An 18,071-nucleotide genomic window follows, 5' to 3' on the forward strand; every position below is an offset into this window, starting at 1 on the left:
ACAGGCAACTGGCGAGGGTCGACGGCCGGTGCTGGGGGGTTTGTCGGAGGGACCAGACGCTGCCTGCACCCCGCGGGCCCGCCGACCCCCGGGCCTCTCGCCTCGGGCCCGCGGCGGGGGGCGCTGCGAGAAGCCCCTCGGGCTGGGACGCTGCGGGGGGAGGCACCGGGGCGGCGGGAGGAGGCACCGGGGCGGGAGGCACCGGGGCGGAGGGAGGGGCCGGGGGTGGCTCCCGCCCCGCCCCGCCCCACCCCCGGCGGCCCCGGCCCCGCTCCCCGCGGCGGGGGTGCCCGGCTGGGAGCGCGGCGGGGGCTCTGCCAGGATGAAGAAGCATCACTCCGTGCAGGGCACCTTCAGCCGCCTCTTCGGCAAGCGCCACGCCAGCCCCGCCGCCACCTCCCTCTTCGCCACCAACCCGCCCTGGAGCCTCACGCAGGAGGTGACCTCGGACAGCGCGGGTGGCACCGGTCAGTGTCCGGGGGGGCGGCGGGGGGACCCGGGGGGGCGGGGGCGCGTTGCCCGCCCAGCCGGGAAGCACCGGGCGGGGGGCGCGGGGGCCGCGCGCTCCAGCTGCGACCCGCGTTCGGCTGCGGAGCGGGGGGCGAAACTTGACCGAGGAACAGTTTCAGGCCGCTAAGTACTTGCGAAGCCGTTGTTTTTTCTCGCTTCCACAACGCTTTCCCACGCCATGTTAGATCTGCTCCTGCCCAGGTTGGGGTTATTTACTTGTAAACCTGTTTCTTGAAGGCCGGTGCGCGAAGGGGGAGTTGCGGGTTGCATATTCCTCAGGATTTATTTGTATTTCTTTGTGGTTTTAATTGCAATACTGTGCCCTGGAGGCTCATGTAGGAGGGAGCCAAATTAATAGTAATGGAGCCAGGCAGATAAAAGATAGCGCTTGGTGGGTAAAGTTTGGTGGCTGTGAGACTCCAACAAACACTTTACAAGCTGGAGAAGGGAAGCGCTGCTCGCTGGGCTGTTCGATGGGGAGCATTGGCCACGGAAGCTCTTGCGAGGTGGTTACACCCTGAAGGCCAAGCTGGTGAAACCGAGATAAAATGAAAATGTGACGGAGAGTTTCATGCAACTCTCAAACACCAAAGAAAAACTGCTGATTTCTAACTGTTGTAAATCTGAGGAGGATTCAAGCCTCTCTCTGATGTGGTTTGGATTTAAAAAGAAAGAGAGAAAAAAAAAAGTCGCTGTGCCTGCTTATTACAAGCCTGATTTCCGTGGCTGCAATTGCAGTACAAAGGCATTCCTTTCAGGTGTGGGGAACTGCTGTGCGGATCAGTTTGCAAAGTGAAAGCCAGGAGTCCTTGAAATCTGAGCATAAAGCAAAGCTGTTGAATCACTCCTTAGCATCCTCTCGGCTTTTATATCATTAATTTAATTTGTGTAGGGTAGGGTGACACACCGAAGCTGAGTGACCGCGTTTGGAGTAACGCGTGCTGCGGTGTGGGCTGGTTGTGGCAAACGGGGAATGGCACGCTCGCAGCTAAGCAGTCCAGGGGGCAGCTTTATTGTGCCTTGATTTCCACGGTGCCACGGCCTTACCTAGTGAAGCCTCGTCCCTGGCCATGTTTCTTGAACATTGGCTGCATAGCTTCATGCCACCGCCACTGCCAAAAGGAGTCCATTGCTTCTGCTAATCCCCACCTTAGTTTTTCATACAAAGTAAACACAAGTTAGGCAATGTGGAATGGGTGTAGGTTTGCATGTCACTGACTCAGAGATTCCTGAATATAGTGACTGATGCCGCCTCCTCTCCTCGCTGTGAGCTGTGGATATCCCAGCGTCAAACCTGCTACACCTACTCCAGGTGATGCAACACCGGAGTAGGAAGAAGTTCCATTACTTGTGTTGCAGATTGCTTATTTTATTTCCCATGACTGAGAGGACACTAATGTCTCCGAGACGGGCTGAATGTCAAAAAGTGGCCAAAGCATAGCCAGGGCCAGCGGCTTCTGACAGCCTCCGAGGGTGTGTTTCCCGATCCCTCCTTCCAGGAAACGAAGCTGGTAGAGCACAGGTCTTACTGGTGACAGGCTCTTAGCAGGCAAGTCCTGTTTATCTAGCAAAGAAAACACAACTACAAGCACTTCATTTTACTTTAATTAAATGCATTCAGGTTAGCGATGCTTAGTAATCTAGGATCAAAGACCTTGTGATCTTTAATCCAGTTTCTCACTGAGTTTACCTAGTGTCTTGTTTAATAGAAAACTTTCAAGTTTCTGAACTACTCTATCGCCGCTCCACAGAGCTGTCTGAATTCAAACTCTCATGTTGCATTAGCCTTAATCCTTGCTGCTTTCTCGCCGAACGTGGGGTCACCCAGGGGGTTATGCAAAAGCAATCATTTGCTGACATCTCTGCTGTCCTCGCGACTCCAGCAGCTCCTCTGTGCTTGGGCCCCTCACAGGCAGGGAAGGGTTAAACTGTTGGTAGGACCACACTAAGTGAAGGCAGGCTAACTAGTATTTTGAAAGCTGAAGAAAATGTCATTTTTTTAAAGAATCCTGTGTAGTGGGAGAAGTTTGGGATAAAGGAGAGGATGCCATGACTGACCATATGGACAGTGATAGCATGATGGATACTCCTGGGTGTATCCCAGGGTAACTTGTGGTGTAGTGGGTGGGAGAAAGGAAAAGCTTGCATGCTTGCTGGACTCAGTGGCATTTTTCAAGGCTGTGTGGAATTCATTTGCCTTCAAACCATACCTTCAGCAGAGGCTGTGGTAGCTCATGCCCAGCCCCTGGCGTGGTCAGGTTCTTCATTCCAGGTGTTCATGCAAGTGCTTTTCTGTGGGAACACTCACAGAACCATTTGCCTTCCTCCTTTTTTTTTTTTTTTTTTTTTTTTTCCCCCTTCACTAAACTTGGTGTAAAGCTCTGTTTCCCTGGGAGCTGCTTGCCTGATCTGTGCCTGGCCAAGGAGGGCAGAGACTTGGTGACCACCACAGCTACATGCCATGGCAGTCCGTGATGGGTTGGGGACCCCAGTCATCGGGTCTGGCAGTGTGTGGAGGGCACAGGCAGTGCTTCGGGCCAGCGAGGGGCTGTGTGGGAGCAGGGGCACGTGGGAGGGAGCGGGGACACTGGCTGGGGCAGTAACCAGTTACTTGCACAGTCTCGGTCAGGGACTCTGGGGCACAGCTGGTGCCCCAGGCAGCAGCCCTGCTTTGGCAAGCGCTGCCTTTGGGTTTTGGAGGCTCAGAAATGCAGCCCAGCCCCTTTGCCTGCATGCGGAGCTTATACAACCTTCACCTTTCTGCTCCTTGGCTTTTAATTGCTGTACGATACTTGACAGAAACAGTTTCTGTACTTCACACTTTCACATGGGGTCAGGTTTGAGGACTGTGCTTTCAAACACAGCTCTTCAAAAACAGCTTTTAGGGAGGGTGGGGAAAGAACCCACCAACTTCTTGGTGTTTGTGTTTTGGGGAAGAGAGGGAGGCTGTTTGCTTCTTCCTTCTCACTGAAACCACTATCGCAGTCTGTTAGGTGGGGACACTCCTGCAGTTTGCTCTCTGATCACAGCCATTTTTCTTGCTTTTCCCCCTTCCTCCTCAAACCTTGTTTTTTCTTTAATGTTGGTCTCCTTGGCTACAAATTATTTGTGTATCTCCTTCCAGCCAAGGTGGGGTTTACATGCTTCAGTGCTTCTGCTTGTTAATTCATGCTGTTAATCAGACACAAAGAACGTAATTAAACTAATTTTATGAGCTTTATTCACTGTCAGAAATAAACCGGCCCAAAAGGTGTGGTTCAAGGTAAAAGCACAGGGCTGGGAACCCAGAGAACCCGATGGCTTCTCCTGCTTGTAACACCAAGGCTCTGCGACTGCTTCCTGCCGTAGCGTCTCCATTCATAGCAGTGTTTTGTGGGAAGACATTCAGAGCGTTTCTCCGTAAGGCAGGCTGAAGTGTGAAAGTGTTGTGACAAGCACGGTTTGCCCCCCCATACCAATTGCAACGGGGGTCAGAAACCAGTTGTTCCAGCAGCATGCATGAGGATGCTGTGGGCGCTGGCGGTGTCCCTCCGCAGCAGGGAGAGCGGCTGTGGCAGCCCCCTCCTGCTGCCCTCAGCCGATGGCAGCAAAACGCGGAGGGGAAAAACCTCCCTGGGCAGCCCCCGCACGTCCCATCCGCATTGCTGTCCCCGAGCGGTGCAGTGAGCCGTTCCCTCCGCTCGCCCCGCTGCTGCTCAGCACAAGCCAGGGGTCAGGGACGCCTCTGCTGTCCCTCTCCGCTGCATAAGTGACAGGGCCCTGTTGTCACGATAGGGCTGAGTGACGAACCTGTAATTAACTCTGTCCTTTAATGAGGGAGGCAGGTGAGGAAGGGCAGGAGCTCTCTCCCTCCAGCTGGTGTGGTTGGTGGTCAGGCTCTGCTGTTGCCTCCCCCCTCAATTCCAGCCGCTGACGGCTCAGCCAAGGTCAGATTCTGCCCAAGCTTACAAGCTGGTTTGTCACTTCTGTGGGCACCTGCCCTGGACCCAGGCCGGCTCTCCTGGGAGTCAGAGCCTCGCGGCACTATAAAGAGACGATCCGGTCACTTCTGAAGCTTTTTCCCTCCCTACATGTAATCTGGGTGGGGAGTGCACTGAGTGCTTGTGCTAACTGTTGACCCTCTTGAGGTAAGTTTAAGTTGGCTACTCTTGGAAATAAGCCTTTCAGAACAGGCTTTGACGTCTGTGCTCATTAAACTAGAGCATGTGGAGCTCTAGGGAGGCTCCCTGTGCCTCGCAGGGGTGTGACAGCACCTGCCCGGGGGTCCTGCACACCTGGGACTTCCCCCTGCCCTCCATCTCCAGCTCGGCTCCAAAACACCCAGCTACTCCTCCAAATCTGTCCCATGTTATTTTTCCTGTTGCCTCAGATGCAGTGCTGCTAACAGTCTTCTCTTCCCCTCAGGTGATGTGATTGAAGTGTATTATGGTGACAATCGCTTTGGGACGATGACTGACTCTGGCACAGCAACGCTTAAACCTCGTCCGAGAGTCCGGCCACTGCTGACTTTCTTACCCCTTGTGAGTATCCAGCTCGCCGCTGGGATTTGGTACAGCAGCGTGTGTAACTGGTGCCCAGAACCAGCCAGGCTGGCTGCTGCTCTCATCCCCTACCTGAGGGAAGAAAATAAATGAAAAGCAAAACCACTCTATAATAATGCTGGATACGAGGGATTAGGAGGTGATTTGAGTTCAAGGCTTGTGTTGGACATAGGCGAGGTGCTCAGGCGAGAGACGTAAGCATCATCAGACTTGCATTTTCAATTAAAAAAAAAAATTGCTGAGCGTGTAGATGATAGATCTGGCTTGCACTGCATTTTATCTAACCGCTACTGTCATATCTCTCTCTGGATCAGGCATGTTGCTGGAGAGAGCAATAGCAAAACTGTGTCCTGTTTACAGCAGAGGAATGAGGAGGCAATGCAGGAGGTGTTTGTGCAGAGTCTGATTTTTCAATCTCTGGGTGAGGGAAACCGTTCCCTGCAAAGCTGCCAGTGCTCCCGTAGCGGCCGGGTGCAGGGACTGGAGCAGCAAGTGCCAGCGCAGCTGGACGCAGGGGGCTCGGAGGTGGCTTTAACCCAGCTGGGACTCCAGGAGCCACACGTGCTCCTTGTAGGCTTCCATGCTCTGCTGCCAGGTGTGCTGAGCGGGCTTTCCTCCCCGGTGTAGCACACCTTTCCAAAGGTCTTATCCCTTGAAGGGTACAGTGAAGCGGACGATTGCTCAGAAGTGTTCTGGAGGTGGCAATAGCTAAATCTGTGGGGACACATGCAGGTCACTGAAGGCACTAAAGCACTTAAAAGCCTTTGGTCTTGACAAGGAAATCCTCTCTGAGAGCGAGGGATGTTTTCCCTTGTATAACCCTGTCTTTTGGAGCAGCCGTCACCTTCAGCAGAAAATGGGCTGGTCTGCTGTCACCTGGGTGCAATTAGGAGCTAATGGAGTTGTGCAGGTGTCATTGGGAGGACAACTGGGCTGCAGGAGTTTATATATCTATTTGAGAGCATAATTAGGAAGTTATGGGGTTATACAGGCTTTAAAAAGGGGTTGTGCCCTCTGTGATGGTTTCCAAAAGATCACAGCAGGTGAAAATCTCGTCTGGGATCTGAGTCAAGTAACTGTAGGACCAGTGCCTGAGAAACTCCTCTCCAGTAGCACAAGCGTGGGTGTGCAACTGTTGCTGGTACCCCGTATCACCAGGTTTTTAGAGTGCAACTGGCCTTTCGTGTCTTTTTAGAGCTTTCTAGTGCTTTACTACTAGTGGAAGTGTATGTGGCAAAGGAATAAATAGCACCAAGGTCCCTGTGACAAATACTCAGGGCTGTCACCCTAGCCAGGTGCTTGCTTCCTGCCTGCAGAGGCACAGCTGGTCCTGGGGCTCTCTTCCCCCTCGGTTGCCTTTGTGAGGGTCCCTCACAAACCTGTGCTTCTTTTCCGAGTGTAGCAGGTTTAACTGAAGAAGTTAGTAGGAATAAGCAGTGTTTTTAAGGACCAGCCTGTGTTGGATATTTGCATTACCTTGATTAGGTTTGATGATGATTTGATCTGGCACAGACACTTCTGCTGTCACATACATATCTGCACTGGGCTGTTCAGCAGCTCCCACCTTAACCCTTTCTTTCCACCCCCACACCATCCTGCGCGGGGGGAGGCTGAGAAGCAGCTGCCTGGGTAGCTGTGAGTCAGGAGGACGCACACACCCTGCCCGGCAGCGGGGCCGCTGGGCTTCGTGTGCCTGGCAGCTCCCCCTGCGCCAGCAGCTTCCCCCCAGATCACCCGGCCCTTGGCTGTCCCGAGCTGAGTCGCAGCAGGGATTGCAGGAGAGGGGGCTGCTCGGGTACCACTGTGTCCCCCTGCCCACCCGGCTTCCCAGGCACTGCAGGTGCAGGAAGGACTTTGGCGTCCTGGGGGAATAAATTCCTTTGACCACCTATCTGCTTTAGCTCTGCTTCAAAACAAGGAGTTTAGGGGTAGCTCTTTATATTCGGAGAGATCCTTGGCCTCTCTGAGACCCCAGGATGCGAAGCATTTGTATTTTGGTGCGGTTTTTTGGACCTGGTCTACATGATGGGTAGGAAGCATGGGCTCCTGAGAGACTGGGTGAGCTGGGGACCGTGAGCACAGGCAGGCTCCCCTTCACTGGGGCCAGGGGGTACCTAACCCTGTTCCAGCACTGAAAAGCCATTCCCGGTGGTTACAGTGAAAGCTCCCCCCAACAGGATCCTCGGCATACATAAATCTGATTCAGGAACTGCAAACTGGAAATGCAGGTTCCTGGCACACCAGGAGCGCAGCAGCCTGCTCTGAACCAGCTGGAGGTTTGCTGGGCTGGTCACACCCCAGCAGACGCAGCAGCGGGAAACAATCTTTCTAGTCATTTCTGGGGACTGGCAGCGTGCTGGAGATGCTTTCCATTTTAGAAGCCAGCTCATGACGTGAGGATGGGTGGTTTTTGAGAGAGAAGCTGAGCATTAGCAACTGCAATAGAAATTTTTGGTGTGAAACAGGCTTGCCCAGTTTTTAGGACCTGTTGGAATGACATGTCCAAAATTACCACTCGTTTATGAAATGTGGACTGTTTCCTCCAGCTTTGCATAGATCTCTTCCGACTGCCATTCCCTCTCCACTCCTGTCCAAACATGTGACGCATTTGTTGCTTTTAATTCAGCGCTCAGGCATCTTTGTTTCCCTGTAAATGAGCAGGTATCCTCAGTGTGCCCTGCAGACTGGCAGCAATGAATTTCCATAGCAAATGGGGACTGCTGGGGTTTTTTTCTTTGTGGTGTTTGTATCTCACTGTTCTGCACAATTTCATTACCAGCTCTTGAAGTGCCTCTGTCAGCCTTTGCCTTCCCTCTGGCTTTCAGCTGAAGTTAAGGATCTTTCCTCTGCCTCGTACTGTATCTGTTGGGACCAGTAAAGAGGGCTGAGATGAGGCTGTAAGGCTCACCTCGTGTTTTGCTACTACCAGATCTGTCCTAAGGCCCTGTCAGACCTTGGCTTGTCCATCATCCATCGGCACAAAGCTGTCTGATCAGTTGTGCAATCCCAGGGATGCGAATTCCCACTCGTGCTCTCCTGGCTCACCAATACCTGCTTCATTCCCCTGTGGTTATAGGGGGTCTTTGGTCGTCTGCAGGGCGACGGACTTTGCAAGCAAGGCATGTGTATTATCTTATTCTGTCAAAAGCTGGGGGATTCCAGGGCTCTTCTGAAGGAGCCCCGGCTGCTGCTCTTAATGTCGGCTCTGTCCCAGCGGCTCCTGTGTTCCTGCTACACCCAGGGCAGTGAGTAACAATAATGTGCAGCCTGAGCCCTGCATGGGGCTGGCTGTATAAACCCAGCGTGACCTTTGATTGAGGAGACTTTGGAATCCTATAGCAATCTCTTGTAAAAATAGCGATAATGCCAGTGAAAGGCAGGGGACACTGGCTCAATCATTATCTAGGCGTTTGTATGCAGACAGCCACCACACTGAGCGGTGCAGGCTGATGGCCGGATAACTTTTCCTTTGCACAAGGGGCTGTGAACAGCTAATGCAAACGGCTGCCTGGGGTGGACAGGGGTACAACAGAGTGGACCCCGGAGCCTGGGAACCGGACGAGATGTCCCTGACCACAGCCCATGGGGTCTGCGAGCTTGCGCTGCTCATGGAGTGTAATTTCCTTGCTGTGGGTCTCTCCCAACGCTGGTATGTGAAAGTCCAGTCCACTGCCTCAGTCACTTAGATCTGTGCTGACGGCCTGATTCAGCACCGGTTTGTTTTTGGACATGGGTGCGTTAGTGTACATTTCACGAGCAGCTCCAGCCCCTCTGCAGAGCAATCTTAGCAGTGAGTCACCGGAGAAAAGGAGAGGCTTTCTGCTGCTGGCAGGTGTACGGGGCAGGAGCCCTGGTCAGCACTCTAGGTGAGTCAGCGTGCCATGAATATCTCACCATGGGTAGCTGTAATTATCCAAAGTACCCTAGCTGTAAGCATCCTTGCAAATGTGTAGGCTGCTAAATTGCATGGTCCTGTACCAGCTAAATACACTGCTGAGTTTTCAGCACGAACACGGAGGGAGTAATTGAGAGTGAAACACAAACCGCACAAATAGCAGTTTTCCCCGGAGTGTTCAGCTATGCTGGTGCCAGTTTCCCAAAAAGCTGGAAGTCTGTCCGTGACTTCAGTGTGGTGCGTACGTGACTGCGGCATGAACTGGCAGTGTTTGCTGGAGAGCAATACCCACAAAAACCCGTGGGAGCTATTATGTTTGCTTGGTACATGAATGGTGAGAAACTGGTGCTGCTGATTGTGGGCTGGAGAGCCCTAATCTTGGATGCGAAATAGCCGTGCTCCTCTCCAGCCCCTCTGCGCCTGGCCAGCGCGGGGGATGTATCCATGGCTTGTGCAACCCTTGTCACTTCACACATCCCCTTAAACCCTGTCAACAGCAGGGACCGCACGGTCTTGGGAATGGCCCTGGATCCCATCAGGCTGCTGCTTGTGTAGACAAATTACCAGTGCGCAGGCGAGGGCCGGCTTGTCAGCGCTTCGCTCTGATACCCTGGGCATAAAACTAACAGCTCCCTTTTCTGAACTATTGCAGAATGCCCAAGAATCCCACGGGGTGGCTGTGCCAACGCCGTCGGTGCCAGAACACTTTGAGGAAAAAGCAGCTCTTGGTAAGGAAACTTCTCTGCCGAGTCCTGGCCGGCTCTGAGCACTCGGCAGTACCATGCCCTTGGGGAAGGAAGGATGTGTACCGAGCTCTGGAGCAGACAGTCTGATCATGAGATTTTCATGCGAAAACAGAGTCTCCTCTTAATTATTTTTTGAAGTCATTGAAAGTGAATTCATTTCTAAGGGGTGAGGCGTAGTGGCTGTTACAGTTCAGCAGGCTTTAGACAGCTGCTGAGCAAAATAAACTGGCTTCCTAGGAGGATAGCTGGCTGGAGGCGATGCCGGCCGTCGCAGCGCTGAGGGAGAAGGTGCTCACACCGCCGTGCTCTTGCTCTTCCTTGCAGGCTCTGGCTCCCAGATCAATGGGAACTACCGAATGTACAGCTCTGTGGGGGACCTGCACCTGCAGGCTCTTGAGGGAGATGACCTGGATGAAGACATCCCGCCGCCACCGTCGGTGCCCCCACCGCCCCCTCCAACGGCACCAGCACCTCCAGCCTCACCAGTCCCACCACCACCCGAAATGCTTCCTCCGCCACCACCGCCACCACCCGAGACAGTGCCGCCACCTCCCGCCATGGCACCGCCGCCACCTCCGGCCTCTGCCCTGTCATCCCCCAGCACGCCGGCTCCTCCAGACTTCATCCCACCAGCCCCACCGGGTGCCTCACCGCTCAGCTGGGCCCCGGCACCTTTCGCCACCGGCATCTCCAAGTGGAAGTCCGAGACGGTGCTGAACACGCGGCAGGCGGACGCTGAGGGGCCGCTCTGCCATGCTGAGGCTGGGGTGCCAGCTGCGCCCACCCCGAAGGAGAGTCTGCAGCCCAAGCAGTGTCCCGAGCCCCACCTCACCTTCCCCAGGTCCTTCAAGGTGCCTCCCCCGGCCCCAGCCCGGTCCTCCTCCATCCCGGTGCCGGAGAGCCAGCCGCCCCGGCAGGAGCCCTTCCCCAGGCAGCCTCATGCCCGGCCTCCCCTCCCACCATGCTTCACCATAAGACCCGCGGCCAAAGCTCACGCAAGAGGAGAAGCCGAGCAAAGAAATTCCCCGTTGCGTCAGGCTGTCGCGAAGCCGGCTGTGCCCACACCCCCACCGCTGAGCCCCAAGCTGGCTCCAGGGCTCGGCCAAGGGACCAATCCTGCCAGTCCCCGGTCCCCACTGCCAGGCTCTGAGACGGAGAAGGTTCCCCAGCCAAAACCAGCTGAGAGAGACTCTCCTCCAAAGCCCAAACCTCTCTCTGCAAATGACCTTGACCTTCCCCCTCCGGACTACCCGATCTGTGAGGATGACTGGAGGGATGCCAGCAACCTGAGCAGGCTGCGGCACGAGCTCTCGGCCCTCCTGCGCTCCCCACGGCGGGAGGAGAGGCCGCTGGAGAAGCCAGCTGCCCCGCGGCCCACGGACGGCGGTACTGACCACACTGGCAGCCATGAGCCCAGTCTCAGTGGGCCCCAACCTGCGAGACCCGCCGGGAAGGACACGCAGCTGCCCACGGGAGGGGAGAGTGAGAAGAAGGAGGTGCCCAGCAGCCCCCCCGGTGCCAAGGGGGGCTCTCCCAGCATGGCGCTTCCCGCTCCGGAGAGCAGCCCAACCACGCAGACCCGCAGCGTGATTAAAATCAGGAACGAGTTGGAGGCTGTGCTGGCGCTGAAGAAAGAAGGGAAGCCTGCCCTGGGGCTCGGCACCCAGAAGCAGGGCCCCGAGGATGGCGGCAGCACCCCACGTGTGAGGAAGAGCCCCCCAGACCCAGGTGAATCGGTGCTGCCAAAACCATCCCCGAGCCCACTCCCAGCACCAGCGGCTGCAGTGGAGAAGGATGAGACGGGGCACGAGGACCATCCCACCCCTGCCGTTAGCAAGGCCACAGAGATCTTGATCCCTGATCCAGGGTCCCCCAACAGCACCATGAGCCCCTCAGACCCACCTCAGGCACCAGCAGAGGAGCCCCCTGCTCCCACCTCCCCCACGCCCCCCATTTCTCCCACCCAGAGCCCAGCACCCCAGCCCAACACAGCTGTCTTCCAGTACAAAGTGCACCGGGCTGGAGCCAGCTCAGCCGAGCAGCCCAGTGGCTCCAGCTTGGCTGAACCGCCCTGCCCCGTGAGCCTGGCTCGGAGCCCCCCGAGCGCCTCGGCCGCGGGGCCGGAGGAGGTGCTGATCCACCCCGTGACGGGCGAGCGGGTGGAGCGGGGCTCCCCCATGGCGCTGCTCCTGGCAGCCCGGCAGCGTGCCCAGCGGGGCCGGCAGGGCGCTGAGGTGGGACCTGTGCCGCGGGTGAAGCCGCCCCTGAAACTCGGCAGCGCCTCATCGGACACCACCTCCACCAGCTTCTACCGCCATGAGTCCAAGCCCTGCTCCTTCACCGTGGTGCCCCGGCCGCCTGCAGCGGGGTCAGGACGGAGCAAAGTTCCATCCTTCTCCAGCTCCTCGGAGCAGGGCCGGGACACGCGGGCAGTGGGCGAGGCGCAGCCCCCCAGCCTCGCCGGGCACCCGCGGGCCTCTGCCTCCAGCCTCCTGCGGGGCCTCTTTGAGGCCGGGCAGCCGACCCAGACCGGCCCAGCCCGCCACGACGTGCCCAGGGAGGAGGAGAACGGGGAGACGGCGCTGGACTACGGGATCATCCCCCCACCCCCTGAGTTCAGCAACGAGGTGGACGAGGCCGAGGGACCTCTCCCACGTCAGGAGAACCGCAAGTGCCCCAGCTTCCCCGACAGCAGCCGGGGCTCGGAGGCACCGCGGTATTTCAGGTGGCCCGGCTACGGCCGCAGCTACGGGGGCAGCCATGAGCCGCCCGCCCCGCTGCCCTCGGGGAAGAGCAGGAGGAACGGGGACTTCGTGCCCCAGTACCCCGATTACAGCAGCTCTGCCGGTTACTTCAGCCGCTGCCCGAACCCCCGCCCGCTGATCAAGAAGCGCCTGTATGTCTCTGAGCCCGACAGCTCCTACCCCCGGGCAGCTGCAGCTCCCCGGGGCACGGGTGCCCTCTCCTCCTACGTCCCTGGGGGATACAGCTCCCCGGCCGGGGAGGGGGTCCGCCGCCTTGGCTCTGCCCACAGGAACGGCCCCACGAGCACGCAGGGCAGGCGGACGTCCATTGATGCCACTGGGAAAGCAGCGCCGTATGGCAGCGCCGGGGCCGATGCCAAGTACAAGGGGCAGAATGGGGATTTCTCACCCACCAGCATGGTGGCAGCCAGCAGGTATGTGCCGCCCTGAGCTGACCCCTTCCCTGTGTTCTGTGTCCCCTTGATGAAGAGGCAGGCTGGGCTCTGGGCAGCAGGGGCCTGGGGGAAGTTGTTGCCCCGTGGCTCGCGCGGTGCTGCTGGGCTGCGCTGGCTCATAGCCGGGGTCTCCTCCCGCCGCCTCGCCCCGGGGCCATGGCTGTGGCATGGCTCCTTCCTGGTGCCAGCCGTGACCCTGGCGCCCATCGCTGTGTCCTCCCCATCTTGCTGAACAGGGATGCGAGGCAACAAAAGTCACCTTGCTCCACTAGAAATAAAATAAAATATATAATTGCAATATTGAACAACAATAAAGGGTTTCCTTGGCTTTCAGTGACTTTCCCTGTTTTCCCTCCAGACCTGCCCACGGCAGCTCGCAGTACGGCGGACCTACCAACACCTTCACGGTCAGGCCTGGGACACGACAGCCCATCTCCTACGCCTACCAGAGCGGCCACCGATAGGTTTGTCCGCAGGGCTGCTCCGCCGCCTTCATCCAGCTGGGAAGGGGTGAGAAGGTGCCTGGGTTGGTCGTCTCCTTCTCCACGGGCACCAGGGATGGTCCCAACCCAGCCAGCAAACACACTGCTTGAAGCCGCTGCTGCAGAATGCGGGGAGTGAACCTGGGACTTGGACTCTTGTCAAAGGACCGTCACGGAGAGTAGTTACTACAGAGGTCAGGCTGCTGCCTTGTTACGTAAGCAAACATGGTTTTCCTTCTCCTGTTTCCCTCCCGCCCTGTATTATTTTCAAAATTGCAGCCTGATAGGTCTAAGAAAACCAAAAAGCATCCTTAGTTCTCTTTGAAGAGCATCCCCACTGGAGAGATTGTTTTCTGTTTGTTTTCTTAATTGGTTTAAATCCAACATGTGTTGGGAGTAGGGAGAGACCAAGTGGGAGCTGTGCATAATGGAAGCAAGCTGGTGTATAGCTACGTGTAGGGGATTGAAAATAAGAATGTGAGGCCAATGGGATAGAAAAGCATTCAGGATGTCTAGGTCCTAACCTCTTCTGTCCCCACCTCTTTCAACAGCCTTGAGCGAATCTGTTGTGCTGATGCCTTAAAAACAGCTCCTGGCTCTCGGTGCCTGTCCTGCCGAGCTGGGGGCAGCTCTGCCGCAAAGGGCTGAGCCCCCTCCTCTGGGGACCCTTTGCTTTCCTGCACCTTTTGGTCACTGTAAATGTTTCTGTTGGTAATTATTCCTCATGGAAGAAGGCTGTGAGGCCTGGATGGCTGCCTGTAAAGCACTTTGGAGACCTCAGACATTGAGCAGCCCTTCTTTTCCTTTATCAGCTGGTGAGTGCCAGTGACTCGCCAAGGTGCTGTGCTGATGGTGCTTTCCTCGGGGGTCTCTTGCCACTTCATGCCTATGTAAACCCCGCCTCTAAAAGCAAAGCCACAGAGTCCTTATGAACTGTTATACTGAGACTTGGCTTTAGTTTGTCTGCTTTGGGGGACTAAGAAGGTAAGTTTCAGCGTGGTTGCAGGTGCTGCTGGTGCGTGGAATGCCTGCAGTGGCACACCGAAGGCAGCTGGCTCCCGCTGTTCCCCTAAGTGCTTGTCCGGGTGCTGGACCTGCGTGCAAGCCTGTCCTTGCTTCCCGCCAGTGCTTCTCCGAAGGACCTAATGATGGCTGTGGGGCAGGGTGGGAGATACAAGTAGCCTTAAAGAAGGTATTTCATACTACAGAGCAAGCAATACAGTGCCACAATAGCTGACCAAAGTTTTGAATAGCCAACTTGCTGAAATTAGAAATATATAATCTTCCTCATAGGTAAACTTGCTGAAAATCACTGTAAGATAAGTGTAAAAACTTGTAGAGAATGTTTTCTAGTCACTGACAAACTAAAAGCACTTTGAGACATTAGTCTATTTTTATGGAAAGCACTTTCTATTTTCAGTACTATACAGTGTCATTAGTTCCACTCCAGCTTATCCTGTGTTGCATGCACGTATGCATGTGTGCATATAAGCAGATTTTGCTCTACAATTCAACTCAAAATTCAGTGATAAATTTTCCTTCACGGTGGAATTTCCAGAAGTTTTTATTAATGTCATGTCATTGAGTTCTACGTTTTATGTTATTTCCAACTTTATCTAATAATTTAACTGCTGTTTCCAATATTGCAGCAGCTTCAAAGTATTCTGAACTTTATTTTGCTGTGAATAAAATGAAAACCCAAGTACCATAATCAGTCCAATAGCTAATTGAAATGGCGTTTTTATGCCAGTAAGTCACAGTGACTTGAAAGATTCCCAGACATGCTCACCCCAGCCAGTATTGAAATAACACATTTTAAATATCTGGGTGTTTGTTTTTTAAACAATGTTTATGGAGAAAAGTGACTATGGAGTAACTCCCTGGGTATTTAAGTGTGCCAGTGTCATGTAGCATAGCTTCCACCCCCACCCCGCCCTTAAAACATGGAAGTTTTTCTGTAAGAGGAGCATCTCGAGGATTCTTACTTACCTATGGAAGCAAAGCTGTGACACTGCTTGGGTGGCTTCAGGGTCATGTCTTAGTATTGGATGAAGCTTCACCAGCTTAACTTGAAACAATGAGAAAGCCTCTCTGACAATATTGCAACCTCATTGTTTTTTCTTCCCGTTACTTTTTTTTTCCCCAAAAAAATTATTAAGTTATAACTGCAAATTAATTCTCAAAAGCAGTTTTAAATTTAAAGGCTTGTTGGGAGACTTCAGCCTTCAAGATTGACTTTGTCCAGAAATGGAGGTGGGTGTGTGCGACTTTACCCCTCAAAAGTTCTCCTAAGTGTAAGTGTATCCCCAACACAAGTTGGTTTTGGTTTGGTGGTGTTTGGGGTTTTTTTTGTTTGCTTTTAGGGTTGGTTGTTGTGTTTTTTTTAAAGTAAAATGTGAAACTCCAAGGGTGGCAACTTGCTTTGAATTTCACTTTTAGTATTTCACCCAGACACGCAATTCGTATGTAGTTGTAATTTGGTGTTATGTAGTGCGGAGTGTCTTGTTTCTAGCAGACAGGTATTTGTTTGTATTAAATATTAGAAGCATGATAATGTAAGTCAGTTTTATGAAACAGCCATTATTCATTCAAAGAACACCCATTCTGGGAACGCACAGTGGACTAAGCTATAACTAAATCAGCTAGGACTTGGCTCACAGTTGTGAAACTGATTAGCATGAACGTTTTAAGCAATGGAACTATTCTATTCTTTAAACACTTTGGGCTATCGCAGCTCCTGAATGCCTTAAGCAAAATTCTAGTTATTTCAGTAACAACTAGACATCTATGCTGGGGCCATCGGGAACTGTTTGTGTTACAAAGAAACCACTGTTGGAGTGGTTGGCAGCCAAAGCGCTTACACAGAAAGTTAAATCCCTAGTGAAGAGCGAGGATGCAGGGATGGGGAAGAGCTCCCTCTTCCTTGGCCAGGTGACTGTCAGGATAGCGCATAGATAAACTGCACTCTGATTCCCGTTCCTGCTCCTTCCCAGCTGTATAAATTTAGCAATAGAAGAGGAAGAGACTAAGGGGTAGCGATGGAGCAAAGCAACCTTATAGCCTTAGCACTGACAGCAGTCTTGCAGCCTGACAATGGAATTATTCCCACATCAACCCTCTCTGATGCAGTTTGGTCATTCAAGTCTTGATACAACTTAAAATCATCCCCTGCAGTTGCCTCTTCCTCAAAAGTACCTGCTAATGTCGTATAACTGAGACCTTTACTTGTAAAGTGTTGAACAGTGTCTTATTTATGAGTGCCATTGAACCTTCTTGCATTAAATATGTCTGGACGTATTGTTTTATTGCATGTGTGATCTGACTTTTTTTTTTTTTTTTTTTTAGTATGGCTTAAGTGGTCTGTCTGCTGTTAAGACTGATCTTTGCGTGTAAGATTAAAAGGACAGGGAAACAGCTCAAACTGGCCTCAGCAACTCTGAATTTCAGCTTTCCTAGGGCTTGGTCCAATTTCTGCTGAGAGCTGGCAATTTTAAGTGTTTTTGGAAGCCCAGTCAAGGAATGCACGGGCAGCTAGCCCTAACTGCCCTGTCACTCTAAACACCCCTCACACCCAGCTGCTTAGGTAGGCTGGCAAAGGAGCTCGTGCAGTTCAGCCTGTGCTGCTTCTATAAATAGTTCTTGGTTTTGAGTGTTTCATTAATAATGAAACTTGCATATTCATTTGCAAGTCCTAACTAGAATGTTGTAGTTAAAACTGAAAGCGCAGCATGAGCAATGCAAGCAGCACCATAAAAGGCAGGCTTGTCTTCGTAGTGGCTTATTCTCTCCACTCAAAAATTACACTTATTTACATTCTCATCTCTTTAATCCAGCTCTGGCTACAGAACCAGGTTTTTATGAGGAAAGTATGCAATGAGTATCTTGAAGCTTTTACCTCTAGCCACAACGTATTTACAGAAGTGTCCCCAAACCTGAACAGCATGTAGTCCAGAGATGGTGTGAGCATACCGCAAAACCCAGAGAATTCGCTCCACCTCCTTTGCAGATAACTACAAAGTCAACAAACGTTGGTGTGGTATTGCCAGCATTTCTGCCACGCTGCCTGCATGTCCGTGGGACTAATACAGCCTTGCTAGCAATGGTACAACTAGGAGCCAAGCTAACGCAATGTGAGTGACTCCTAGATAAGCTGTCGCTCTTCTGAGTTTCTCTTGTACACTTGATTCTTTTGCCATCACAAGTGGTAAAAGAATAGGTACTTTTTAAAGAACTGTGCAGATGTTGGGGCAGATGCTGCCGTGGCGCTTGTCAAGCTGGCAGCTGCTGCCCTCCTGTGGCAAAACAAAGCCTTGCCCAAAGATTTACCAGATGCTGAAATTGTATTTTTTTTTTTTGGTATTGTCACACCAAGTCTTTAAGCAATTGTAAAACCAAGATTAATACATCAGTAATGACCTTTGTTGTCCATATAGGCTTCACCTATCGTACTTTTTGCCATCGACTTTTGTATTTTGCTCACAGGGTGGCAACGTGAGGAACGTACTGTGGGTTTAATACCTGGACATTTGACGCTTTTATTTTTAGCTATGCACAATGGAAACCCTACTTCAGGTTTTGGAAAGAAAAGCTTCCTGAAAATAAACAGGACTTAGAGCGTGCCTTGCACCAGTGCTGAAGAATCGTAGTACCCTAGCATTAAACAGTAATACGGTGCACATTTATTTAAGAACGGTATTA

The 18,071-nt window shown here is 53.3% G+C and overlaps 1 protein-coding gene across 1 annotated transcript; it reads left to right on the top strand.

Moving 5' to 3' along the window:
* The first annotated feature begins 287 nt into the window (after positions 1-287).
* Positions 288-16,678, top strand: C16H6orf132 (chromosome 16 C6orf132 homolog). The gene is made up of 5 exons (XM_056361301.1): positions 288-467; positions 4,915-5,030; positions 9,599-9,674; positions 10,017-12,870; positions 13,250-16,678. Exons 1-5 carry the CDS (start codon positions 323-325, stop codon positions 13,353-13,355), a joined length of 3,297 nt encoding a protein of 1,098 aa, XP_056217276.1. The 5' UTR covers positions 288-322; the 3' UTR covers positions 13,356-16,678.
* Positions 16,679-18,071: the final 1,393 nt, after the last annotated feature.

The sequence above is a fragment of the Falco biarmicus genome, chromosome 16 (genome assembly GCF_023638135.1).
Source record: "Falco biarmicus isolate bFalBia1 chromosome 16, bFalBia1.pri, whole genome shotgun sequence".
Lineage (NCBI taxonomy): Eukaryota > Metazoa > Chordata > Aves > Falconiformes > Falconidae > Falco > Falco biarmicus.

Coding starts and splice junctions, on each gene's coding strand:
- C16H6orf132 (XM_056361301.1), top strand. CDS start 323: ATGAAGAAGCATCACTCCGTGCAGGGCACCTTCAGCCGCCTCTTCGGC. Junction 468..4,914: donor GGACAGCGCGGGTGGCACCG/GTCAGTGTCCGG, acceptor TCTTCCCCTCAG/GTGATGTGATTGAAGTGTAT. Junction 5,031..9,598: donor TGCTGACTTTCTTACCCCTT/GTGAGTATCCAG, acceptor GAACTATTGCAG/AATGCCCAAGAATCCCACGG.